At 42.3% G+C, this 27,032-nt stretch overlaps 1 protein-coding gene and 1 long non-coding RNA gene across 2 annotated transcripts; both read right to left on the reverse strand.

Moving 5' to 3' along the window:
* Positions 1–9,259: 9,259 nt before the first annotated feature.
* Positions 9,260–22,207, reverse strand: LOC132892504 (uncharacterized). Its single transcript, XR_009655442.1, has 2 exons — positions 21,687–22,207; positions 9,260–10,077 (listed from the first exon to the last, which is right to left on the reverse strand). It is a non-coding gene; the product is annotated as an uncharacterized LOC132892504 (long non-coding RNA).
* Positions 12,637–15,503, reverse strand: LOC132892503 (uncharacterized). Its single transcript, XM_060930789.1, has 3 exons — positions 15,317–15,503; positions 14,872–15,062; positions 12,637–14,344 (listed from the first exon to the last, which is right to left on the reverse strand). The coding sequence occupies exons 1-3, from the start codon at positions 15,409–15,411 to the stop codon at positions 12,675–12,677; spliced, it is 1,956 nt and encodes a 651-aa protein (XP_060786772.1). The 5' UTR covers positions 15,412–15,503; the 3' UTR covers positions 12,637–12,674.
* Positions 22,208–27,032: the final 4,825 nt, after the last annotated feature.

The following is a 27,032-nucleotide window of genomic DNA, read 5'->3' on the forward strand; positions in this document are numbered from 1 at the left end:
CTTCCTGAACACCGATTTGGATACCTGACAGTTTGCATGACCTCAGTTTCCCCTGTGCCTGCATCTGTAAATGCCTGCATTCTGACAGGATACTTCACTGCAGCATGGATGGAGGAGTATGTCCAGGAGGCCCTGAGACAGGATTATAATTAGACCTTCCACATCCCCTACATCTGCCAGACTCCTCTTTGTTGAGAAGAAAGGAGGGGGCCTCAGGCCATGTATTGATTACAGAGGACTCAACCAGATCACTGTAAAATATCCTGACCCATTGCTACTCGTACTATCTGCCCTAGAACAGCTAAGATCCGCAAATGTCTCTTCTAAATTAGACCACCACAGTGCATACAACCTGGTCCACATCAGGGAGGTGGATAAGTAGAAAATGGTGTTCAGCACCACAATGGGTCACTTTGAGTATCTGGTAATGCCTTCTGGACTTTCTTCAGCACCAAGTGTTTTTCAGTGTCTGATTAATGATGTATTGAGAGACATGCTGGGGAGATTCGTCATAGCCTACATAGACGATATCCTGATCTACTCCCCAGATATGGACAGTCAAACCCATGTTAGGTCCGTGCTTACCCACCTGCTTGAGAATCACCTCTTTGTCAAAACTAAAAAAATGTGAATTCCAAGTTAATCAAATCTCATTCTTGGGCTATGTAATCAACTCTAAAGGAGTAAGCATGGACCAATCCAAAGTCATTGCAGTCATGTCATGGCCAAACCCCACTTCAGTCAAAGAACTACAATGCTTCCTCGGCTTTGCCAATTTCTATAGATGCTTCATCAGAGGTTTCAGCACCATTGCCAGCCCACTGACCTCCCTGCTAAAAAATAGACCATGTTGGCTCAGTTGGAGTCCAGCAGCAGATGAGGCTTTCAATAAGCTCAAGTCAGCTTTTACCTCCGCCCTCATTCTACAACATCCAGACCCCACCAAACCATTCATAGTGGAGGTTGATGCTTCTGTTGATGCTTCTGAGACTAGCATGGGAGGGGTTTTGTCACAGTGTCATGGGGAAAAGAACAAGCTACACCAAGTGGCCTTCTTTTCTAAAAAGTTCACACCAGCTGAAAGAAATTACGACATTGGGAACCATGAGCTCTTAGCTATCAAACTGGCACTGGAGTAGTGGAGACACTGGCTGGAGGGTGCCACACAGCCTTTTACAATTCTCACAGACCACAAGAACTTAGAATATCTGAAGACTGCCAAATGACTGAACTCACACCAAGCCAGGTGGGCCCTATTCTTTACATGATTCCAGTTTACTATATCTTACCACCCCCGGCTCCAAGAATACCAATGCAGACACCCTCTCTCATATCCACAGTGCCTCACTCCACAGCTCAGAACCCACGTCCATCCTCACTGCTGAGTGCTTTGTACAGGCTATCTCCTGGGACATCAATAAGGCCATTCAACAATCTCAGACACAGATTCCACCCAAAAACTGCCCCACTGGACTCCTCTATGTCCCCACCAGAGATTGGGGTAGACTCATCACCTGGGCCCATTCCTCACCCACCACAGGTCACCCTGGCAGTCACCACACTTATCAGTTAATAAAGAACAGGTACTGGTGGGAAAACATGTCTGACACAAATCATTTCATGTCCTTGAGTTCAGAGTGTGTTCAAACCAAGGTACCATGTGCTCCACCTGCAGGATAACTATGGCCCTCTCCCAGTGCCTCAGAGAGCCTGGTCACACATAGCAATAGACTTCATCGCAGATTTACCACCTCTCAAAGCAACACTGTCATCATGGTAGTCATAGACCATTTTTCCAAAGCACTCTGACTCACCCCTTTACCAGGTCTACTGACAGCCTTCCAAACATCCGAACTGTTGTTCAACCATGTATTCCACTATTTTGGTATTCATGAAAATGTTGTAAGTGGGTCCCCAATTCATCTCCCGATTATGGGCCAATTTTATGGACAGACTCAGCATATCTGAAAGTCTTACAACTGGATACCATCCACAATCTAATAGGCAAGTGGAGCATGCAAACCAAGAAAAAGGATGTTTCCTACATATCTTCTGCATGAGAAATCAAACGAATTGGACACACTTTCTCCCATGGGCCAAATATGCATGGAACTCTCTCAAGCACTCTGCCACACAATTAACACCATTCCAGTGCATGCTTGGCTACCAACTCCCCCTGGTCCTTTGGGACGACACCACCTTCTCAATTACCAGCAGTTGATACATGGTTAAAGAGAAGTCAACAAGTGTGGAGGAAGTACATCAGAGATTGGAACAAATAAGTACCAAGTACAAACTATGCAGACAAACATAAAGGCAAGAACCCAGAATACTCCCCAGGAGATAGGGTATGGGTCTCCACAAAGGACATCAGAGAACTGAGCACTCACAAGAAATTACAAGCACGATACATCGGCCCTTACAAGGTGAAATGCAGAATCAATGAAGTCTCATATAAACTGGAACTCCCACCACACAACAGAATGGCACCAACATTTCATGTATCCTGCCTGAAGCCTGTCCTACAGGGTCCCCTAACCATAGAAACATCCCCCCCAAGACCCCACCACAGACTCTGAAAAAGAACCCTTCTACCAGGTAAAGAAGATTCTAAACTCTGGCCACAGGCAAAGTCAGCTGGAATACCTGGTGGATTGGGAGGGCTATGGCCCAGAAAAGCATAGCTTGTGTGACCCACTACTCACACAAGCATTCCACAGCCTACACCCAGGCAAGCCAGCACCCAGAGGAAGAAGATGGCCCAGAAAATCAATAGCTCCCAGAGGGAGCTCCTTGGGGGGTTCTGTCAGTAACAGCACAGAGAACACAAAGTTAAATAAGCATCCAACCATGGCTGCTCTGAACTACAACACCCAAGAACCACAGTGCCTTCTGTCACCTGACTATTAATCACACTACTTGCAGGTCATGTCACAATCAACCACTCTACCTATATAAGCCCCACTCTCCAACCAGCCCATTGTGAAGTATTGTTTGGTGTTATCTCCCCACTCATACTGAGCCATTTGTTTTCCGATAGCCGTTCCAGTTTATTGACCTAATTTCCATTTCATCTTGGCCTTGTCTTTCACTAGTTCTACCCTGCCCTGTTTGCTGATCGCCCAACCCACCGTAGTTTAGTGACATCACTTCCTGAACACCGATTTGGATGCCTCTGACAGTTTGCATGACCCAGTCTCCCCTGTGCCTGCATCTGTAAGTGCCTGCACTTTGACACATGTCTAATTGGTGATCCTTTTAATTTTTGCAGTAAAGTGGAACATTGTACTTGGAGGGTTGTTTTTTTTTAATGTGTGTAACACTCAAAAAGAGAGATTTTTCACAGATAATAATAATAATAATAATAATAATAATTAATATTATTATTATCCATCCATTATCTGTAGCCTCTTATCCTGTGTAGGGTCTCAGGCAAGCTGGAGCCTATCCCAGCTGACTATGAGTGAGAGGCAGGGTAAACCCTGAATGAGTCACCAGGTCATCGCAGGGCTGACACATAGAGACAAACAACCATCCACACCTATGGTCAATTTAGAGCCACCAATTAGCCTAATCAGCATGTCTTTGGACTGTGGGGGAAACCGGAGCACCTGGACAAAACCCACGCAGACACAGGGAGAACATGCAAACTCCACACAGAAAGGCCCTCATTGGCTGCTGGGCTCGAACCCAGGGCCTTCTTGCTGTGAGGCGACAGTGTTAACCACTACACCACCATGCTACCTATTATTATTATTATTATTATTATTATTATTCTCATCTCATTATCTCTCGCCGCTTTATCCTGTTCTACAGGGTCGCAGGCAAGCTGGAGCCTATTCAAGCTGACTACGGGCGAAAGGCGGAGTACACCCTGGACAAGTTGCCAGGTCATCACAGGGCTGACACATAGACACAGACAACCATTCACACTCACATCTATGATCAATGTAGAGTCACCAGTTAACCTAACCTGCATGTCTTTGGACTGTGGGGGAAACCGGAGCACCTGGAGGAAACCCACGTGGACACGGGGAGAACACGCAAACTCCACTCAGAAAGGCCCTCGCCGGCCATGGGGCTCAAACCCGGACCTTCTTGCTGTGAGGCGACAGCGCTAACCACTACACCACTGTGCCACCCTATTATTATTATTATTATATAATCCTCATAAGCCAACTAATAATAGTTGTAAATAAGAAAAAAAAATGGAAGAATTTCTCTTTTAAAATTGTTTTTGTTCTGTGTTGGTTTATAGTGTGTCGTCCCCCCATTATTCATGACTTGGGAGAACAATTTTCAGAAGCCCCAAACCTTGTTCATTATTGTACTTTGTGTAATTTGTGTAAAGTTCTGTGAGATTCAATTTCAATTTTTATTTTTTCTTTTGTGTTTTTTGTTATATGCCTATGTATACAATCATGTGACATCACTGCAGAATACATATTCTGATCGCCCATGTTGTCCTGGAAAAAAAATGTATATAACTTGATTAGACATTACAGGGTTGAGGTTATACAAGCATTATTACACAAGGAGACCAAGTGAAGAAGAAAAAAAATAGGAAAAGATGGCTTAGACCCCAGAGAGTTAATTTGTCATGAAATAACAAGGTAACAGGCCACATCTGGCCATGACACTGCTTATCAGTCAACTGTCCAATAACTTCTGAGTCTGTGAAAATGGAGGGACTCTGTAAAAATGGCTGCAATTCCTAAACAGCTCATGCAGTATTTTTTAATAAGCCCCTTGAATTAAAGCTACACTTTATCTACACTTCTATCACTGCCCAAATTCTTATAATAGACCCAATTGGAAATACATTTTTATTTTATAAGGGTACACTTACTATACTAATGTTAAATGGTCATATTCTTAAATAAGATGCCTTATCACATTAATACACTGATTCCTTCAGAGGGATAGAGCAACTATAGATATAGTGAATGTGTTAGCTTAATGAAAACATTTGTATTTAAGACTAGTCTTGCAATAAGAATAGCATGTGGGGATTCAAACCCTTTAGGGGAAGTTCATTTAAATCATTCAAATCATTGGGGACAAAGAAAAACATTAACTAAATGCTATTTTCCCCATATTTACCAGTACAAAAGTTTAGCACTTATAGAGATCTGAAGTCATTTGACACTTTCCTGTCAGTGAGGATTCAGGGGCAATATCAGATAAAGCAATTAGCCTACTCCCAATGTGTTTATGTTCCACAATGACTGCCAAAAACTGCTCCCCCTTCAGCAGTTATTTCAAGTTCTGTTAGCTATTAGAGATTTCAGTGGACTAATTTAGAGCAACAAATAAGCAAATAGGAATATGTGCCTTCACCTTTCTATCCAATTAGGATACTGTGTGTGTATTTGTTACATTTTTAAAGTGTTACATATGCTTACATGTTCCATAACTGCTCGTTAGAGAGGGGCACAGACCCATTTTGGATGATTTGTAGCACAGATTGTCCAAGTCTTTGTGTGGGAGAGAAGCACTGATTCAGTGAATCAGAGGTGAGAATGGGGCACCCCACAGTTTTAGCAAGTCTGCTGAATCTCTAATGAAAAGAGAAGGGGAGGATGATACTAATGAGGGGAGTGAGAAGAATGAAAATGAAAGTCAGGGGGGCAAGGCAGACAGAACAATACACATCATGTCATCTGAATCATTTAAACCAGATCTAATTATAAATGAGAACTGTGAGGGAAGTAAGTCATTTTTAAAGGTAATGCTAATCAATGAGTGAGCTGACTGTAATCTGTCAGACAGACATGCCTTGGTTTGAGGGTCATTACATCTCTGCTCCCCAGTGTATTACCACAAAAAGGCACAGAGAAAACAAAGGCATCTGGGCCATCTGTACAAGTCTACAGCCACTCATTTGTTAGCTCTATTGCAACATAGTGTATCAATTTTCAAGCTAATAAACATTACCTCTCATCTCAAATTCTTATGTTGGCTCTCTAACAACATACCTTGACTTGTGTCAGACACTGATATTAATGGAATCTTCATAATTCCTTTATTTTCCTGCAATAGAAAATGTGTGCACCTAAATTTACTCCGGAATCATTTTTGAAATTGTACATGTTTTGTACATGATCTTTTATGCAGAGAAACTGAATATTACAGAATGTTCACTTATTTGTAGTGTGTGAACGCTGTATGTCTTTTTTATTGTTTGTGTTTTATTGTTATTTGTTTGCTGCGCTCCTAGAAAGGTCACTCTTGAAAAAGATTTTTAATCTCAGTGAGACTTAATTTGGTTAAATAAAGGATAGGATGATAATCACTTGCAGGAGTCTTTGAGCACTGTCCAAGCCCATACACCATGTCAACAACTGCTTTGAGATAGAACTGGGCAGTAGGCTATCCATTCCCAATGATTTACACATGTAAAAGAGATAATTTGTAATGTAGCCTACTACAACACTCAAAGCTGCCAAAAACAGTAATCATTGTCAAAATTATTAACCTAGAGTTAGCAGTAGTTCTAAACCTTGCTCAATTGGAAACTAATGGCTGCATATAAAAGCCATTCTGTACTGGTCTCGTCCTGAAATTAGGACAGTTTAGGGACCTTTCCATGCCACATCCAGGGAGATTGTGATGTGTGTGGCAGGGGTCAGTGTGGCAGCAGTGGCTTGGCTGACCATGGCTGGTTGCATAAAACCCAAGTGTTCTCCCTCCATTCCTGCTTGCCATCTGTCATGATGTTGGTGTGAGCCAGAGTTTGAAGAGCAATGCTGGCTCTTCTGGCTGCATGTATGGCAGCTGGAGTCATCACACAGCATGTGTCAATAGGGGAATACATTGATTTCCTGTCAGCACATTTTTACATCTTATAACATGGGCCATATTTACACCTGGCTATTTGAGCCATTCTGTATTGTGATAATCTATCCATGTATGTTACTTGAGAAGGATCATTGGAAGAGATTGGTTGTAATTATACAATCAAGGATGGCATTGCATGGGGAGGAGAGTTCAAAGCCATTTTCAATGAGATTTCAGCAAGATTTCAAAGCCATATGGGCCATTCTGTATTGTAATCATCTATCCATGTATCTTAGCTGAGAAGGATCCATGGAAGAGATTGGTTGTGATTATACAATCAGTTTTAAGGATGGCATTGCATGGAGAGGAGATTTCAAAACCCTTGGGGCCTAATTAAAAAGAATTTTAAAAAGGCAGCCATAACACTGTTTATATTCACAGCCTCTGACTGCTTTTAGTAATATGTAAGAACATGTCCAACTATGACCTGCTATAATCCTCATTAGAAAAACATAATGCATGTAACATAAAGGTAATGATAATTCTATCTAGATATACATGTAATTATACATAGAGTGGATATAAAAAGTCCACACACCCTTGTGAAAATGGCAGGGTTTTTTTGTAATTTAAAAAACAAAACAAAATAAATCTTATCATAATGTATTCCACCTTTATTGCAAAACTGCAATCTATACAAAGAAGGTGAAAACAAATCAGAAACTGTTTAGCAAAAAAAGAAAATAATCAAAAACCTGGTTGCATTTGTGTGCACACCCTTTAATTGTATAATCCATTAGCGTAGGAAAAAGAGAAACAAACACTATGTGTACACTATTTGGGCACTTGAATATTTTAGAAATAATATCAAAAGATTTGTCATCTCACACAGCAGATTTTATCCATCATTAATACATTTCCAAACCTACACTGAATTTCCACGACATCAAGGTCCATTTTTTCTTGGCATGTAGGACAGCGCATTTATGATGTATGATACATTATTAGAAACAGGTGAAATAGATGGAGGTACAAATTTAACTGAGAGACTATATTGAAATGCATTTAAAAATACCTATATTTTCCATAGTCTTTCCAAAATTACATGTAGTCTTCAACTAATACTGGTGGGTGAGAATGTACTCATGAAAGCATAAAAAAGAGACCATATTCTTCTTCTTAGGGCCTGAGCACCATAGGTGCAAAGCCCTATTGTTTTTGGCATGTTTTTTTTCTACTTCTTCTTCTTCTTCTTATTATTATTATTATTAGGGCCTGAGCACCGAGGTGCACCGTATGTGCACAGCCCTATTGTTTTTGCCATGTTTTTTTCTTATGCATGTAACAAAAAGGTAATGATAAAAACCCTGCATTATTATTAATTATTATTATTAATATATAAATTTAGGTACTGCCTAAAAGCGGAGCTCCCATCTGTTTCTGGGTTGTAGAATTTTCTTATATCATAGCCAGTCTCTTTTTTGTTTTATTTCTTTACTGGCTAGCACTGGCCACTAGGCAGTGTGTATCACTGGTAATTACTAACACTGGCCACAAGGCGGTGTGTATGACTGGTAATTACTAACACTGGCCACTAGGCGGTGTGTATGACTGGTAAGTACTAATACTGGCCACTAGGCAGTGTGTATGACTGGTAATTACTAACACTGGCCACTAGGCGGTGTGTATGACTGGTAATTACTAACACTGACCACTAGGTTGTGTGTATGACTGGTGGTACACGTACACGGACAAACCACAAAAAAATCAACTCGATGGGTTTACCATTTTTTCTTAGGTATGGTGCTCCGCTGGAGCTCCGCTATTATTATTATTATTATTAAGGCCCGAGCACTGAAGTGCAGGCCTATGGCCTGCACCATAGGTGCAAAAGCCCTATCGTTTCTGAAATTATTATTATTATTAATTATTATTATGGCCTAAGTACCGAGATAGGTGCAAAGCCCTATTGTTTTCAGCATGTTTTTCTTCCTCTTCTTTTTTTTCTCTGTGGAAAAACCCATTTTTGAGGCACTTGCGATGCTCAAAAACTCATGAATTTTGGCACACTGATCAAATGTGCGTAAAATCATAAAATTACACTGAGCATAGGACTGGGCATGGTCCTGGAGCTCTGTAGCACCCCTGAGAACAAGCTATGGTTGAGATCAAGTTGCTCGGATTGGCATGAAATTTGGTATGATCAATACACTTGTGATACAGGACAAAGTTCACTTAGTTGGATTTTTCTCTGCCCAACAGGAAATCAGCCATGTTGGATGGAATGGAGGATTTTGAAGTTTTCCCACGCTGTTTTGAGGGGCTTACGATGGCTAGAAACTCATTAAATTTTGCACATACATTTATCCTATCATAGAATTTGAGGTGGTATGGGTCAAGATGGGTCATTAACTCCATAGCACCAACTAGTTCAAAAATACAGATTCGACACCTTGTATATATTCAAAAACTCATTAAATCAAATCAAATCAAGTTTATTTGTATAGCGCTTTTAACAATAAACATTGTCGCAAAGCAGCTTTACAGAATTTGAATGACTTAAAACATGAGCTAATTTTATCCCTAATCTATCCCCAATGAGCAAGCCTGTGGCGACGGTGGCAAGGAAAAACTCTCTCAGACGACATGAGGAAGAAACCTCGAGAGGAACCAGACTCAAAAGGGAACCCATCCTCATTTGGGCAACAACAGACAGCCTGACTATAATATTAACAGTTTTAACAGGTATAACCCTCAACTGTCCTCATGGGGCCGTCCTTCACAGGAGCGGTGCGATAAAACTCCGACCAGACACAGGGCACCAGGATGGATCAAGCAGGTCCGAGGGGCAGAAGAGGCCAGCATCTCAATCCCAGGATCAACATGTAACTCAGAGGGACAGATTGGGGGGGGGGAGAGGGAGAAAGAAAACATGTTGTTAGGTATGCCCTAAAAATGACAAGTATTAAATCTGTGTGGTAGGCTCACAGAGACGAGAGTCTTTACATCAGGCATAACACACAACAATGGCATGTTAATATGGTAAAATATATCATGACCTGCTCTGGCTGGATGCTTGATTGGGTGATGGGAGCACACTCCTCAGCAATGATGAGATGCAGATGGGACCCTTAGGGCTGGCCAAGACAATTCAGTTACATTTCACCGGGTCTGGGACATGCGACAGAATGTCTGACGGCCGATTCCCTGCAGGCTACGATAGCCAGTCGAGGTCTCCACCCTCTCCACCAAAAGATTTCCTGTTGACTCCATGTAACTCAGAGGGACAGATTTGGGCTGGGGGGAGGGAAAGAAAACACAGGTGGTTAGGTATGCCCAATGTCACCTGAATAAGTAGGAACAGTATACATATTGCACCGAGTACAAGCAGGGACTCCGGCAACTAACTATGACAGCATAACTAAAAGGAGAGAGCCAGAAGGTAACACAGGCATGAGGGAGCCCCGGGACATAAAGCAGCCAGCCACTACACCGTCAACAAACTCGAGTGAGCAAGCGAGTGGGGACTGACAGCATCCATACATCCCAGTTTACCAAAACACACAATGTCTGAGGACCCTCCAGATCTACTCCTTTACCTCATAAACACCATTAACAAAAGGCTTGACTAAACAGATATGTTTTCAGCCTAGACTTAAATGCTGAGACTGTGTCTGATTCCCGAACATTACTTGGAAGGCTGTTCCATAACTGTGGGGCTTTGTAAGAAAAGGCTCTGCCCCCTGATGTAGCCTTCACTATACGAGGTACCAGCAGATAGCCTGCACCTTTTGATCTAAGTAGGCGTGGCGGGTCATAGAGGAGCAGAAGTTCACTCAGGTACTGTGGTGCGAGACCATTTAGTGCTTTAAAAGGTCAATAGTAGTATTTTATAATCAATACGAAATTTGATTGGGAGCCAATGCAGTGTGGATAAGACAGGCGTGATGTGGTCATATTTTCTAGTTCTAGTAAGGACTCTTGCTGCTGCATTTTGAACTAACTGGAGCTTGTTTATGCACTTATTGGAACATCCAGACAGTAAGGCATTACAATAATCCAACATGGAGGTAACGAAAGCATGGACTAGTTTTTCTGCATCATGCAATGACATTACATTTCTTATCTTTGCAATATTTCTGAGATGAAAGAAAGCTATCTGGGTGATGTTATCAATATGAGTTTCGAATGAAAGACTGGGGTCAATAATCACTCCGAGGTCTTTTACTGCTGCACGTGAAGAAACAGAAAGGCCATCCAGAGTTACTGTGTAATCAGAAAACTTACTTCTAGCTGTATGTGGTCCTAGTACAAGTACTTCAGTCTTGTCAGTGTTAAGCAGAAGGAAATTAATAAGCATCCAGTGTCTAATGTCCTTAACACATTCCTCAATTCTATTAAGCTGGTGTCTCTCATCAGGTTTTGCAGAGACATACAACTGTGCGTCATCAGCATAACAGTGGAAACTAATACAATGTTTACGAATAATATCGCCCAGAGGTAACATGTATAGAGAAAAAAAAAGCAGTGGACCCAAGACAGAACCTTGTGGAACACCAAACTTTACCTCGGTACATCTAGAAATATCACCATTTATATCAACATACTGATAACGATCAGTTAGATAAGACCTGAGCCATGAGAGGGCTATTCCCTTAACTCCCACAACATTTTCTAGTCTATCCAGAAGAATGGAATGATCAATGGTATCAAATGCTGCACTAAGGTCAAGCAACACAAGTAGCGAGACACAGCCCTGATCAGACGCCAACAGTAGGTCGTTTACTCAGGGTTGATAGTGGAAAAAATTCCTGAGCCTGAACTTTTTTCCTTGCCCCAGAGGTGAATAGGGGTGGGGGTCCTATATGCGCGACACACTTTGAACACTTAACTTGTTGGCCCAGGTATATAAACAGCCTGTGTATAATCCTTATCCATCATTATTGCCAAGTGGCTCTTTTTAGATATTTTCATATGGTATGCATTATGACCCCAGTACTATTCAAGAAAACACGTACCATTTTCGTTTCAATGTGTTCAGCGTTTAGATTGACATTAGTCCATCTTAGCACAATCTCTGGAGGTAAATGCTATACAGATTCTACAGCAATACCAAGATAGGTCAGTAAGTGGCTATAATACTACATCAAAGGGAATTATACACTAGGAATTGATTGGTAGCCATTAACTAAAGGACATGAAAAGGACAGATGTTCATTTTTCTTTAACAAATTTAATTGCAAAATATGCACCACTGAACTGAAAAGTCACAATAATAAATATGATGTACAACACAGTATGGGATGAACAAAAACATTTCACCCACCCTTTACTGCTTCTTTTCTGAACATAGTTTTTTGTCCAAAATATGCAGCATTGAACTGAGAACCATAATAAATAAATATACTGTAAAAGACAGTATGGGATTAACAAAAACATTTCACCCACCCTTTACTGCTTCTTTTCTGAACATATTTTTGTCCAAAATAAGAACATGGTGCAAAATATGCAGCATTGAATTGAAAACCATAATAAATAAATATACTGTAAAAGAAAGTATAGGACTTACAAAAAACATTTCACCCACCCTTTACTGCTTCCTTTTCTGAACATATTTTTGTCCAAAATAGGCAAATGGTGCAAAATATGCAAAATATGCAGCATTGAACTGAAAACCATAATAAATAAATATACTGTAAAAGACAGTATGGGATTAACAAAAACATTTCACCCACCCTTTACTGCTTCTTTTCTGAACATATTTTTGTCAAAAATAAGAACATGGTGCAAAATATGCAGCATTGAACTGAAAAACCACAATAAATAAATATACTGTAAACCAAAAAATTCTCCCACCCTTTACTTCTTTTTTTGTTGAACATTGTTTTTGGTCCTCAGAAGCTTTCCTTTTGCTTGATGAAGCCTTGGATTGATAAAAAAGAGGAAAAAAATATGTTGGTGCAGATGATGGGGAGACTGGCATAGAGGAAGGTTGGGGGGGTCTGTTTTCCAGGGCCTGTTGACCAGAGGAGGAGGAGGCTTGAGTAGAGGAGGTGGTGGTTTGTGCAGAGGAGGCTTGTGCAGAAGAGGCTTGAGCAGAGGAGGTGGAGCCTTGAGCAGAGGACACAGAGGAGGGCTGGGGTGGCCTGTTTTTCAGGAGGACCTGTTGAGCAGAGGAGGTGGAGGCTTGTGCAGGCTGGGGTGGTGGTCTCTTTTTTAGGAGGGCCTGTTGAGGAGAGGAGGTGGTTGCTTGAGCAGAGGAGGTGACTGCCACAGAGGAGGGCTGGGGTGGCCTGTTTTTCAGGAGGGCCTGTAGAGCACAGGAGGTGGTGGCTTGTGCAGGCTGGGGTGGTCTTTTCTTTTTCAGGAGGGCCTTGTGAGCAGAGGAGGTGGAGGCTTGTGCAGGCTGGGGTGGTGTTCTCTTTTTTAGGAGGGCCTTGTGAGCAGAGGAGGTGGTTGCTTGAGTAGAGGAGGTGACTGCCACAGAGGAGGGCTGGGGTGGTCTTTTTCAGGAGGGCCTTGTGAGCAGAGGAGGTGGAGGCTTGAGCACTTGAGATGGAGGCTTGAGCAGAGGAGGATTTTGCTGGCCTTTTGATTTTTCGGGCCTGTTGAGCCAGTTTGTTTGCCTCCTTTGAGGACAGCATCCTTGCTGCCTCATTAAGCCTTTTCTGCTTTAGTGCCTGTGTAGTTTCTTTCTTTTTCTTTAAATGTAATTGGTAGTTTAGGAATGATGAAAGGCAGGATCGCCTCAAAGGCTGGTCAATGTTCATAGTTGAGGCTGTCCAGTCCCTGGCCTTAAGTGTGGACTTGATCACTGTGAGGCTCTCATATGTTTCCACATTCATGGAACACCTGTCAGACTCTAGGAGATCATCCATTAAATTGAATGATCCCTCTACCAAGGGGCCAGTAAAAATGGACAGAACTGCTTTCACAAGTTTGCCCAAGGTGGGATACCTCACATCTCTCTCCGCATTTCTCAAGGACACAACATGGCTCCACCAGTCCACATCAACTCGACAGTCCCCTTCGATGTAGCTTGGTAAATGAAGAAGCATATCTGCATCCATTTGGTAGGCCCTGCATTCCTCCACCAGTTGACCGATCTCCTCAGGCGGGACAACATTTGGCAGGGCTTCTCCTATTGTAGTGAATGCTCCAACAACAGCATCGGACTGAATTAGAGCCGGAGTTAGAGCCGAGAGTGATGTTAGTATGCTATTATCCAAGGGAAGGTTTTTCTGCAGAAACTCTGCTGACTTCATATACCCTTCTCTGAGAGAGTCATAAATATGTTTCACCCATACCTTCCTCTCCACACGGGCTTTGTTCAATGCACTGTAGCAGAACTGTCCAACAGAGAGCCTCTTGTTTGACAGTTGCAAATCCCTGTTCCGAACATCGACCTTCAGAAGCTCCTTGTGGCTCAATGGAATGGTCTTTGGTGTCATAAATTTGCTCAGGAGCTCTCTTACAAGGGCCACCATTTCCACATGCAGCAAATGCACCATTGGTTTTTCATGTTGAAGCTCTTTGACAAATCTCTGAAATGTCAGAAGGACCCCTACAAATATAAAAAAAACAATATAATTTAATTTGAGCAATTAAAACTCATGATCAGTGTGGTAAAAAAATGAACACAAGTATGATCATACATTTAAAATGCAATACTGTAGCTAAATAATACAACTGAATTTTGTTCCAGCTAAACAATGGAAAACTCTATCATCTGTACCCTATGAGGGGACATCATGTGTTTGTAGGTATCAAGTCTGCTGTAGGTTTTGCATCCTCTGATAAATAACAACTATACTCTGTAATAAGACTACAGAGATGGCTTTTGGATATGTTACTCACTTGCATGAACGGGAGTAAATTATAGGAAACTGTTACGCTATTTCTTCACAATATCACGTGGTACTTAAAAGTTGATAATAATCTCATTAATTTGATTAGCCTATTATTGCTGTAGAAAAGACCTGACTGCCATTTGCATCATGACTTAGGTCATTTGTTCATGTGCCAGTGGACTACAAACACAATTTATAACAGTTTAAGTTGCAGTGAGTTTGCCTATCATACAAAAGATACCTCTGTACAAGTCGATCATGACCTTTACTCGTTCGAACTCTGTAATGACCACAGAGATCCGCCCTTTTCGGTCTTGGTTTACTTGTGTTCCCGTTCGGGAAGCTGCTGCCTGTTCTCTCTGGAGAACAACTATTCTGGCCCTTTCCTCATCTGTGAGGTCATGTCGATCAAACACCTGATTAAGAAGTCTTCTGTAGTATACACACACACACACACACACACACACACACACACACACACACACACACACGTCTATATAGCCTATTACCTTAATATGCTGCTAATTTGTTACTTCCTACTAAAACCTAACCATTTAAAAAACATCTTAAAAGATGCTGCATCATTAGGCCTGTACATCCCCTATGAGCTAAAACAAACTAAACTAAACAAAATAACAGACAGTAATTATATACACATGTTATAATTAAAAAGGTTGCAGGCCTACCTGTATTCATGTTCCTCATTTGAGTCCAGAGCATGATAGTAGTGTACCACTACTACATCCAAGAGCTCATTCATTCTTGTGCACACTTCCAGCATCTGAATGAAGCGGTTGCTGATAGGTCTTATCAAGCTCTTGGGGGGGGGGGGGGGGGGAGATGGAGTAAACTCTGGAACTGTGAGAAAATCTCCCTCTGTTTCGGAGACTTCTCGATGTCATAATAAACATCAGAGCACAAATTTTCGACTTCTAAATGAAATGGGCTCATGAGGGCCTTTGCTGCATTAGACACCATATGGACCGCATCACCCGAGATGTCTAGCAGATTGGGGTTCTCCTTTCTAGCCAGTGTCTCGAGCCCAGACTTCTTCCCCCTCATCACAGCGCAATTGTCGAGTAGAACACTGGTGACATTTCTCCACTCCTCATCACAGCGCAATTGTCGAGTAGAACACTGGTGACATTTCTCCACTCCAGCCCATATGAGTGCAGGATGTCATTTAGTTCCATCATCAAAGCTGATGCATTGGCAATGTTGACTTTTTTGCTGGCAAGATGCTGTGTTTTCACACTGCCTGCATCCTCATCATAAAATCGGACCAGTACATTAAGAATTTTGTCCATACTTTTGTCCGTGGCCTCATCAATGTTGACTGAAAACATGCCATTCTTTAACTTCTCAGACAGACGTTTTTTAAACTCTGGTGAGATGCCGTGGGCAGCGCTCGAAACTAACGGTGTCCCGATGTCCCGGGGACCATAAAAAATGTCATCGGGACACAAAATTATCATATCTGGGACAATCCCGGGACAATGGAAAAAAATAGATCTAGAAAAAAAGTTCTACATTAATATTATTTACAAAGCCGTAACACATACGTAGACATTCACCTAATTTGTCAATTTTAATTTTAAAACGTTAACAGCGAAAAATACATAGTAGCTACACTTTCGATGCACCTGCATCCGTAGGCTACAGAGCAGCGCATTCTGTTCTAGAATCTTCGGCCGGAGTCCGCATTATATGGACTTGGAATGGAATTGCTAGCGCACACGCTGCGCCGACTCTTGCCAGAACAAAAATGCTGAAGTGGTTGAAGCGGACCGACCGCGGGGAAGAAACTGAAAGCCCAGACATAACGTCTCCGGGACCTTCAGGATCCAAAGTGTCATCGCCTGGTCTGCAGGCAACGCTAGCAACTGAATGAACTTAATGAACACTGTTAGACACGTTATAAAATACAACAGGAATGATGTGGATGATATTGACGGAAGATACCGTTCAACAGAATAAGTGAGTTTTCTTGGTGTCTTTCTAGTTCAGAAAGTTTAGTCAGTCAGCAGCACAACTAGGCTCGGACCTGCTGGCACTATGCTGATGTTGCTAACATTTGCACCCGGCAGCGAAAGTTCATAAAATGGATAACGGAAAGTTCATAAAAATGGATAACGGTAATGGTGAAAATTATAAGTTGGCCTTATAAGTGCCAACAGATATTCAAGGTATAAGTAGATGAAATGAACATAAAAGGGGTCTTATTTTCAACTAAAGTGTACTGCAGATGTAGGGAGTTGAAACATTTTCTGAATGAGCTAGTTGGCCCCTTTAAATAAACGGGTATCTATTCATACAGTGAGATCGCCAAAGTTTAATAAACTGAAAATGCAATAACTGTAATTTTGAAGTAGATGATGTATAGGACATGTGTCGCTTGTGTCTTGTGACTTATTGTAAAAATGATATAAAGGGTTCAAAATCGCATAGTTACAAATATAATAGTAACTTCATATGATGGGCGGCACAGTGGTGTAGTGGTTAGCGCTGTCGCCTCACAGCAAGAAGGTCCTGGGTTCAAGCCCCGTGGCCAGCAAGGGCCCTTCTGTGTGGAGTTTGCATGTTCTCCCCGTGTCCGCGTGGGTTTCCTCCGGGTGCTCCGGTTTCCCCCACAGTCCAAAGACATGCAGGTTAGGTTAACTGGTGACTCTAAATTGAGCGTAGGTGTGAATGTGAGTGTGAATGGTTGTCTGTGTTTATGTGTCAGCCCTGTGATAACCTGGCGACTTGTCCAGGGTGTACCCCGCCTTTCACCCGTAGTCAGCTGGGATAGGCTCCAGCTTGCCTGCGACCCTGTAGGGCAGGATAAAGCGGCTAGAGATGATGAGATGAGATGAGATGAGACTTCATATGATAATATTAACCACTGGTTATTTCAGAGAGGAAAAAATGGGGACACTATTGCTTCCATTCGGGACAATACAACACAGAATTCGGGACCACTGGGGGACACAAAGAAAAAAAGTTAATTTCGAGCCCTGGCCGTGGGTAAGAAGGTAGCTTGCATGCTGCCTCGAGACGGACAGATGCGCTAGTGCGGGTCTGTCCTCCGCTAATTTCTTACATAAAGTGACGAGTGGTTGAGCGATAGTAAATGACAGGTCAAGCTCGGCAATGAATGAGCACAAGCGAATTTTTAAATCAGTTACTTGATCGGTCATTGAGGGTGGAACATCTGCCGTGGCCGTTGCCCCTGGCAAACGTGAGGTGTGTTGCAGTGCTCTGACTGTTGCTTTATGAACAGGGTCTGCTTCGTGCCGTGGCAGCACTTTTTTTCCTCTACTTCCATACATCAGTTTCCTTGCACACACAGTGCAGTAGCATGCTCCTGGTTGCCGGAGCTTTTGACACCAGCTTCCATAGGGCTTTCCGTCAATACCCACATCCTCAATCCAAGCCCAGCGCCATTTATTCTTTATGCCTTTATCGATATCTTTAATATCTTCCCCTGGCTTCATAAACATAGCCATTACTTACGGTTTGCATTTGCTAGCATGGGAAACAAATTAGCACAGCATGGGAACTCAAAACACATTCGCACGCAGACCGATAACTTGACTTGTATCCACTGTCTATGCTTGTATCACTCTATTTGGCAAAGACACAAGGCCCGCCCCTACCCTACTTCTGATTGGCTTATCGGCTAGGAGTCGTTGGGCGTTAAAGCTGCTCTCTGGCCTGCAAATTCCCTTTACTGTCTATCTGCGCATCTCAGAACGACACAGGACAATGGGCGAACTAGATTTTTTTTTTTCCCCAGCCACGGTACGCCGGAACACTATCACCCCTGTTTACTACTTGAACCAGTGCTGTCTCTGTGCTATGATGAGGTCTAAATCCTGACTGATACATTTCATGGATGTTATTCCTATGTAAATATGAGCATAACTGCTGTGCCACAGCTTTTTCAAGGATCTTGGAGATAAAGGGGAGGTTTGATATTGGCCGATAATTGGACAGCTGACAGGGATCAAGGTCAGGTTTTTTAATCAGGGGTTTGATAACTGCTAGTTTAAAGGATTTGGGTACATAGCCAATCATAAGAGAAGAATTTATTATTTTTAGAAGCGGTTCAATTACTCCAGGCATTATCTGTTTGAATAGATGTGTTGGTAAGGGATCTAGTACACAAGTTGAGGCTTTTGATGTAGAGATTAATGAAAGTAATTCAGTTTCTTTTAGGGGAGTAAAACATTCTAACTGATGATCTGATACAGTTATATTGTTAACTACAAGGTCACTTTCATTGTCTAACCTTAAATTAGTAGTTTGAATTTTTTGTCGGATATTCTCAATTTTGGGGCGGCACGGTGGTGTAGTGGTTAGCGCTGTCGCCTCACAGCAAGAAGGTCCTGGGTTCGAGCCCCGGGGCCGGCGAGGGCCTTTCTGTGTGGAGTTTGCATGTTCTCCCCGTGTCTGCGTGGGTTTCCTCCAGGTGCTCCGGTTTCCCCCACAGTCCAAAGACATGCAGGTTAGGTTAACTGGTGACTCTAAATTGACCGTAGGTGTGAATGTGAGTGTGAATGGTTGTCTGTGTCTATGTGTCAGCCCTGTGATGACCTGGCGACTTGTCCAGGGTGTACCCTGCCTTTCGCCCGTAGTCAGCTGGGATAGGCTCCAGCTTGCCTGCGACCCTGTAGAAGGATAAAGCGGCTAGAGATAATGAGATGAGATTCTCAATTTTGTCATTAAAAAAAATTCATGAAGTCGTTGCTACTACATACTGCAGGTGTGCATGTGTTGATAGTGGACTTATTCCTGGTTAATTTTGCTACAGTATTAAATAGGAATCTAGGATTATTTTTGTTATCTTCTATTAGGGAGGAGAAATATGCTGATCTAGCAGCACTAAGAGCTTTTCTATACTTCAGGAAGCTCTCCTTCCAAGCTAATTTGAACACTACCAATTTTGTTTGACGCCATTTACGTTCCAATTTTCGAGTGATCTGTTTTAATGTGCGAGTGTCATCATTATACCAGGGTGCTAATTTTTTGTCTCTGACCATTTTCCTTTTTAGAGGTTATTATAACATTATCTAACCATTATAACATTATCTAAAGTATGGCGGAATGTTGACTCTAAGCATTCAGTTGCCTGATCAAGTTCTGCAGGGGCTGACAGTGACCCAATCAAAGTTGACAGCTCTGGGAGATCATTTATAAAGCTCTGTGCAGTAGTTGACGTGAAAGTACGTTTAATACAGTAGCGTGGTGAGGTGCATATATTATTACTCAGACATATTTTGAATGAGATGAGACAATGATCTGAGATAACTTCAGACTGTGGAAGTATGACTATATTGTCTACGTTTAATCTGAATGTTAGTATCAAGGGTGTGACCACCATTATGGGTCGGTCCTATGACATTCTGCTTAATCCCGACTGAATCTAAGATGGTCACAAACGCTGTTTTTAAAGGGTCTTCTGGGTTATCGAAGTGAATATTAAAATCTCCAACAACTAAAGCTTTGTCTAAGGAAATAACCAGATCTGAGATAAAATCTGCAAATTCAGAAAGAAACTCAGAATATGGCCCCGGGGGCCTGTATATAATAAGCAATGGAATTAACTGGGTAGACTTATTTTTCGAGGCTACATACATTATATGAGTATGAAGAACTTCAAATGTATTAAATTTATAACCAGTTTTGTGTGTTACACCTAGATAATCATTATAAATAACCGCGACGCCTCCTCCTCTGCCAGTTAGACGAGGCTGGTGTATATAACTGTATCCAGGAGGACTCGCTTCATTTAATGCTATATATTCATTTGGCTTAATCCATGTTTCTGTTAAACACAGTACATTAAACTCCTGATCAGTAATGAGTTCATTAACCATTAGCGCTTTAGATGTAAGAGATCTAATATTTAATAGCCCCACCTTTAGATCAAAGGTGCTGGTAACAGCTGTACAGTCAGTATGATCTAATTTTATATTGATTAGGTTACTGGAACAAACTCTCTGAAAATTTCTACCTTTTTGTTGAGCTTGGGGAACAGACACAGTCTCGATGTAGTGGGCCCTGAGTGACGACTTTCTGCAGCTAGCAGACAGTCAGTTTAGCCTGTTCGTCTGCTCCCTGGCCTTGGCTCTGGATTGTCAGAAATTAACTAGGCCTGTTCTGAGACTATGACCTATGCTGCAGGAAATGAGAGCAGCACCTTCCCGAGTGGGATGGATACCGTCCCGCCCTAACAGGCCAGCAGTGCCCTCAAAATTAGCCCGATTATCTATAAAGCCCACACTGTTTTCAGAGCACCACCTGGACAGCCAGCAGTTCAGCGACCATAACCTGCTGTAAGCTACATCGCCACGCCACATTGGGATGGGGCCAGAGCATACTACAGCATCGGACATCGCCTTCGCTAATTTAAACACCTCTACAAAGTTACTCTTAGTAACCTCAGACTAACGAAGGCGTATATCATTAGCTCCTGCATGGATAACTATCTTTGAGTACCTGTGCTTGCCTAGGACCCTAAGATTACCTGCTATGTCTGGCGCCCTGGCTCCCGGTATACACCTGACTAAAGCTGCTGGTGCCCCTAAAGGCTGAGCTAATTTCACGTGCCATATGATAGAGTCCCCTATAACCAGAGCTCTTTCAGGTTTCTCAGTGGGTGCATCACTAAGGAGAGCAAACCTGTTCGACACGTGACGCGGAAAGGAGTGGTGCTCCCGTGGGCGAGCCTCAGCGGTAGCTTTGGCTCTACGCTTATGCCGCCAAGCCGTCACCCATTCGCCCCGCTGTAAGGGCTCTAATGCCGGAGTTGGGGGATTGCTAACTCCACCTAGGGCGTCCAGACTTTCCCTAACAGAAACTACACTGTTCTCACGCTCACTAACCTGCTCTAAAGCCTGGACACGCGCTTCTAGCACTGTAATCTTCTCCGTCAGAGAGCTAACTAATCTGCACTTATCACAAGTAAAGCTAATAGAGCTATCGCTAGTGACGGAGGAAGAATGACTAAACATCCTGCACTCAGCACACTGAACAGCCTGAAGGTGTGCCATGATGAAAAGATTCATGTACCTTAAATGAAGATCTGTTGATATTAAAGCAGATCAGATGTGGATGGCCTCCGCTTGTGGACTTTACACAGGAGGAGAGAAAAAGAAAGCTTCCGGTCTCGGCGTTCTTCCGAAAAAAGAAAGAGAAAAAAACCGGAAAAAGGAAAGCGAAAGTGAAATGTACAAAAATTAAAGCGACAGTACAATAAAAATGAAGAGGATACTGGAAATTTATTTGTAAAAAAAAAAGTTAAAAAAAGATTAGTAATTAACGCCGGCACTCGCGGGAAAAAGGACTCGGCGCGAACGAAGCAGGAAGTGCGTAAACCAGGAAGTCAGAGTCAGGCTCTGAAAGTCAGGCTCAAAAAGTTATTGATTGACCTGAGAGTTACATTCACTATAGATCATCCCTCTATGTGGGATTAAATTTGGTACACATGCCAGTTATGTGCACTGAAACTGAGCCACAGGGGCTGGACCCCAGGGGTGTCCAGGGGACTCCATAGCGCCCCCATATGTCATGGAGACTCCTGCCTGGTATATAGTTTCACCGATCCATGTCAAATTTGGTAGGTGTATGGAGTGCCCCTTGATGAACAAAATTGCCTATACATTGCATCAGCCATACTTAACAGGAAGTGAGATATTTTTGGTTTTGTGTGTTTTGACACGTGTTATGTTTTAATGAACTCCTCCTAGGCGGTTTGTTGGATCCATGCCATATTTGGTATATGTCATATCAAGATGTTGCTGATGTTAAATTGTGAAGGGATTTGCAATAGGTCACAAGATGTTGAAATGGCGAACCAATAAATTTATACATTACGCCACACAAACAGGAAGTGTGTCATAAATTCACCCTGCATTGCCTGACAGGGTTCAAACTTCAGAGGTAATAGGATATCCTGGTTTGGAAGAGATGCTCATGCCCAAAGACACCCTCTGGTATAGCGCCACCATTTGGACATGGACAGTAATGGCTCCATTGCTAAAACATTTTACATTTTGATGTACTCTTCCTGCATGATCGATACTCTTGCAATACAGGACAAAGTTCACTTGGTTCTATTTGACTCCACCCAACAGGAAGTCAGCCATGCTGGATAGAATGTGGGATTTTTAAAATTTCCCATATTATTTTGAGGGGCTTACCATGACTAAAACCTCATGGAACTTTGTACATACATTTGTCCTATGATATTATTTGAGTTGATTTGCTAAATGGGTCTAGTTGGGCTCCATTAACTCCACCATGCCTCCTAGTACAAATTTGTACAAATTAGTACAAACATGGGCGTAAAAATGCGTATGGACGGTATGGACGCGTCCATACCAATATTCAGCTGAGTTTAAAATGTCCATACCATTTTTGAATGGAGAAGCCACGATGCGGGAAATGCTGAATAAAAACACCAAACGCGGTATCGCTTCCAGCTGATTTTCAGTTGTGAACAGACCTCTCAAAGACGGCTGATTATTGGTGGGGACAGGTAAAAAAGCTTTATGAAGCTTTGATTGGCCCACCTCCCGTTGCCTTGACGTTGCTATGGTTTTTTGTTGTCATTGCCTGTAAGCAGTAGCAAGCAGTAAAATCAGCATCCAGCTCGCTGCTACAGCAAAACAGCACACAGGCAGTGATGTTGGGCAATAAAAGAAAATGTAAGGAAGACATAAGACATTATTTTACCCAGTCAACAGTAAGCTATTCAAAACAAAATAGCCTTGTTAGAGAACCTCTTCAGACAGTGACGTTTTCTTCTGCCAAGCGCTCGACTCCAATTGTTTAGCTTCTGCCTCAGAAGGCAAAAACACCTTAACATCTAGCAGTTGTATACACCGTAGGTAGGCATTTGGCTCTTTTGTCCAAGAGTTGGGTAGTAAATAGGCCACATTTTTGTCATATGATCCTGTAACAGCAAGGAGTTTTTGTTTGCAATCTCTCTCTCTATGTCTGTCTGTCTGTCTGTCTGTCTCTCTCTCTCTCTCTCTCTCTCTCTCTCACTCACACACACACACACACTAATAAATGCTTGTAGGTAATGCTAAATGTTTACTTATATTTACTGTAACAGCAAGGAGTTTGTTTGCAATCTATCTCTCTCTCTCTCTCTCTCTCTCTATCTCTCTCACACACACACACACACACAAATAAATGCTTGTAGGTAATGCTAAATGTTTACTTATATTTACTTTTTTCTTGCTCATTGTTTGCATGTATATATGCATGTGTATATGCGTATGTATGTAACCTCTGCAATAAAATGTGAAAATGTAAAAATGTGAAACAATTGTCACTTAACCCTTTCAACTTAATGAATAAACATTTTTGCAACATGCACTACAACTACCAAAACTCTTGACACTTCTACCACCCATACCTACATTACTTCCAGATTCTGAAATTGCAGTAACTCAAAAGGAAGCACATGATGTTTCCAATGTGTGAAAATAGTAAAAGTTGTGTGAAAATGAAGCAGCAGCACATAATTTTGATTGATTGTGTTGTTGTATTTTGGGTAGGTCATCCACTACAGCGAAATTCACAGCAACTTCAATGTCCACTTTCTCTGTATGATAATGTATTGCCCGTATACATGCAGATGTTAGCCTAAGTCTAAGACTAAGTGTACCTGGTGCTAAAAATCAAAATAACACAAAGGAATGGACAACCAATCATTTGTACAGTGTAGGCCACATTTCGTGCAACAACCATGGCGCACTGGGGTGCTTGGCCAAATTATGTCCCCACCAATATCAACACCATTTTTACGCCCTTGGCACAAATACAGTTTTGACACCTTGAAAATATTCAAAAACTCAGAGATATGGTCCACACATCAGTCATGTGCACTGCTACTCAGCGATAGGGGCTTAACCCCAGATGTGTCCTTGAGACTCCATAGCACCCCCATATGTCATTGAGACTCCTGCCTGGTATATATTTTCACATATTCATGTCAAATTTAGTAGGTGTGTGGAGAGCCCCTGTATGAACAAAATTGGAATATACATTGCAATTAATTATGATAAATTGCAAAGGAATAGTGGGTCCCTCAAACAAGAATATTATTGTGCCCAGTGATAAATGAAATGTGGGACTTTCAAATTTTCCCGCATTTTTTTGAGGGGCTTCCAGTGGCTGAAAACAAATAGAACTTTTCTTCAGCATTTGTCCTAGAATACCTTTTGAGTTTAAATTGTAAATCAGGATAGGGTGGCCTCGAGTGTGAGGTCCCTTTATTGCTGCTAGCGGCTATGGCCAAGTTTACATTAGACCGTATCTGTCTCGTTTTCTTTGCGGATGCACTGTCCGTTTACATTAAAACGCCTGGAAATGCCGGGAAATGGGAATCTGCCAGGGTCCATGTATTCAATCCAGATCATGTCTGGTCCGGTGCTGTGTAAACATTGAGAATACGCGGATACGCTGTGCTGAGCTCTAGCTGGCGTCATCATTGGACAACGTCACTGTGACATCCACCTTCCTGATTCGCTGGCATTGGTCATGTGACGCGACTGCTGAAAAACGGCGCGGACTTCCGCCTTGTATCACCTTTCATTAAAGAGTATAAAAGTATGAAAATACTGCAAATACTGATGCAAATACTGCCCATTGTGTAGTTATGATTGTCTTTAGGCTTGCCATCCTTCCACTTGCAAGTGGTAAGTGACGCGCATGCCCGACATGCACTGGGATCACACACACAGCGGCTCAGTCCCGAATCACTGCTCGTGCGCTTCACTCGCGCTCTGTGAGCTGCGCAGGGCCGGAGTGTGCACCCTCCAGAGGGCACTCGCTGTTCAGGGCGGAGTGATTTGGAGCGCAGGATGCCTGCGGAGCCGAGTGTATCCGTGTATTGGCGTTGCTGTGTGCACGCGAATCGTGTATTGGCGTTGCTGTGTGCACGTGAATCGTTTTAAAAACGTTAATCTGATGATCCGTTGATACGGTCTAATGTAAACCCCACCTATGTTACCTTGTGTTTACATCTGGTTTGCTACTAGATGAGATTCACCCATCAGCTTCAATTGTGTGAGCAATCAGCTGTCTTTCACTTGCTAATTAGCTGGGCTTTTAGCATGGTTTCAAGTGACTATAGACCCTTTTCAGTCACGTGACCTTCGTAAACGCGACTGCCATTTTGGACATGTAGTGGACTTCGGCTCGAATCGGTTTGAATGCGAGGAAGGTGACAAACAAAAAACAAAAGAAAAAGGAGCGAGATGCAGAAAACACCTTCACTATCCAGCGACGTAGGGCATTTACAGGGCGAGCAGAGGGAGAGGTATTTGCAAAAATTGAGGTTAGCAGGCTTAGAGAACGACGTTTACCTGCTTCCACCAGGATTGTTCACTGACGTACGGAAGTACACTAAGCCCTCGTCTTTACCTGACTTCGCCCACATGATCTGTATACCTATGTCATTAAAAACCCATCGCCATACACAGGTATTGATCTGAAAGTGTATAAGAGTTTGGATGCCTACAAATATTTTGTGTCAGGCTGGGTAACATGCCTACATCAGTGGGTCGTCCCTGGAGCCGGTGGTCGCCATTTTATTACAGCTAAGGTTTGTTCACATTTTCATTTACTTTCAGTCCTCAAGATAAACAAAATGTTATTAAATGTCATTGAAATAACTTCTTAGTCTGTTGAGACATGGCCCATTATAAATTTGCTGTTACCAGGCAATGACCAAGAACTGTATTATTAGGGTCGGTGTCTGTGTTGTAGCAGTGTACTAGCAGCTAGCTGTTAGCACTAGCTAATGTCAAGAACATAGTAGCTAGTATGTTACTGTAGCAATGTTTATGTTCAGTCATTTGGATGACTGTTAAAACCTTTCAGTCTCAAGTTTTTCCTTTACTGTATTTACTAGTTTACTGTAATTATGATCCGGCAGCTATTTACACCGGATCCAGTGTAAATAGCTGCCGGAGCCAACGTCCGAGGTTCCGGAGCACGCTCCGGCTTGCTCCCCCTCAAATTAAGCCCTGTACAGGTAAATAGCTGCCGAAGCCAACGTCCGAGGTTCCGGAGTGTGCTCCGGCTTGCTCCCCCTCAAATTAAACCCTGTACAGGTAAATAGCTATTTACCTGTACAGAAGCAGCTATTTACACTGGATCCAGTGTAAATAGCTGCTGGATCATAATTACAGTAAACTAGTAAATACAGTAAAGGAAAAACTTGAGACTGAAAGGTTTTAACAGTCATCCAAATGACTGAACGTAAACATTGCTACAGTAACATACTAGCTACTATGTTGTTGACATTAGCTAGTCAACAATAGCTACTACAGAAGAACAAAGAGGTTACAATGGGTTATTTTAACCTACCGGTATTTGGTTACACACTCGCCGCCACAG

This window comes from Neoarius graeffei, chromosome 10 (assembly GCF_027579695.1).
Source record: "Neoarius graeffei isolate fNeoGra1 chromosome 10, fNeoGra1.pri, whole genome shotgun sequence".
NCBI lineage: Eukaryota > Metazoa > Chordata > Actinopteri > Siluriformes > Ariidae > Neoarius > Neoarius graeffei.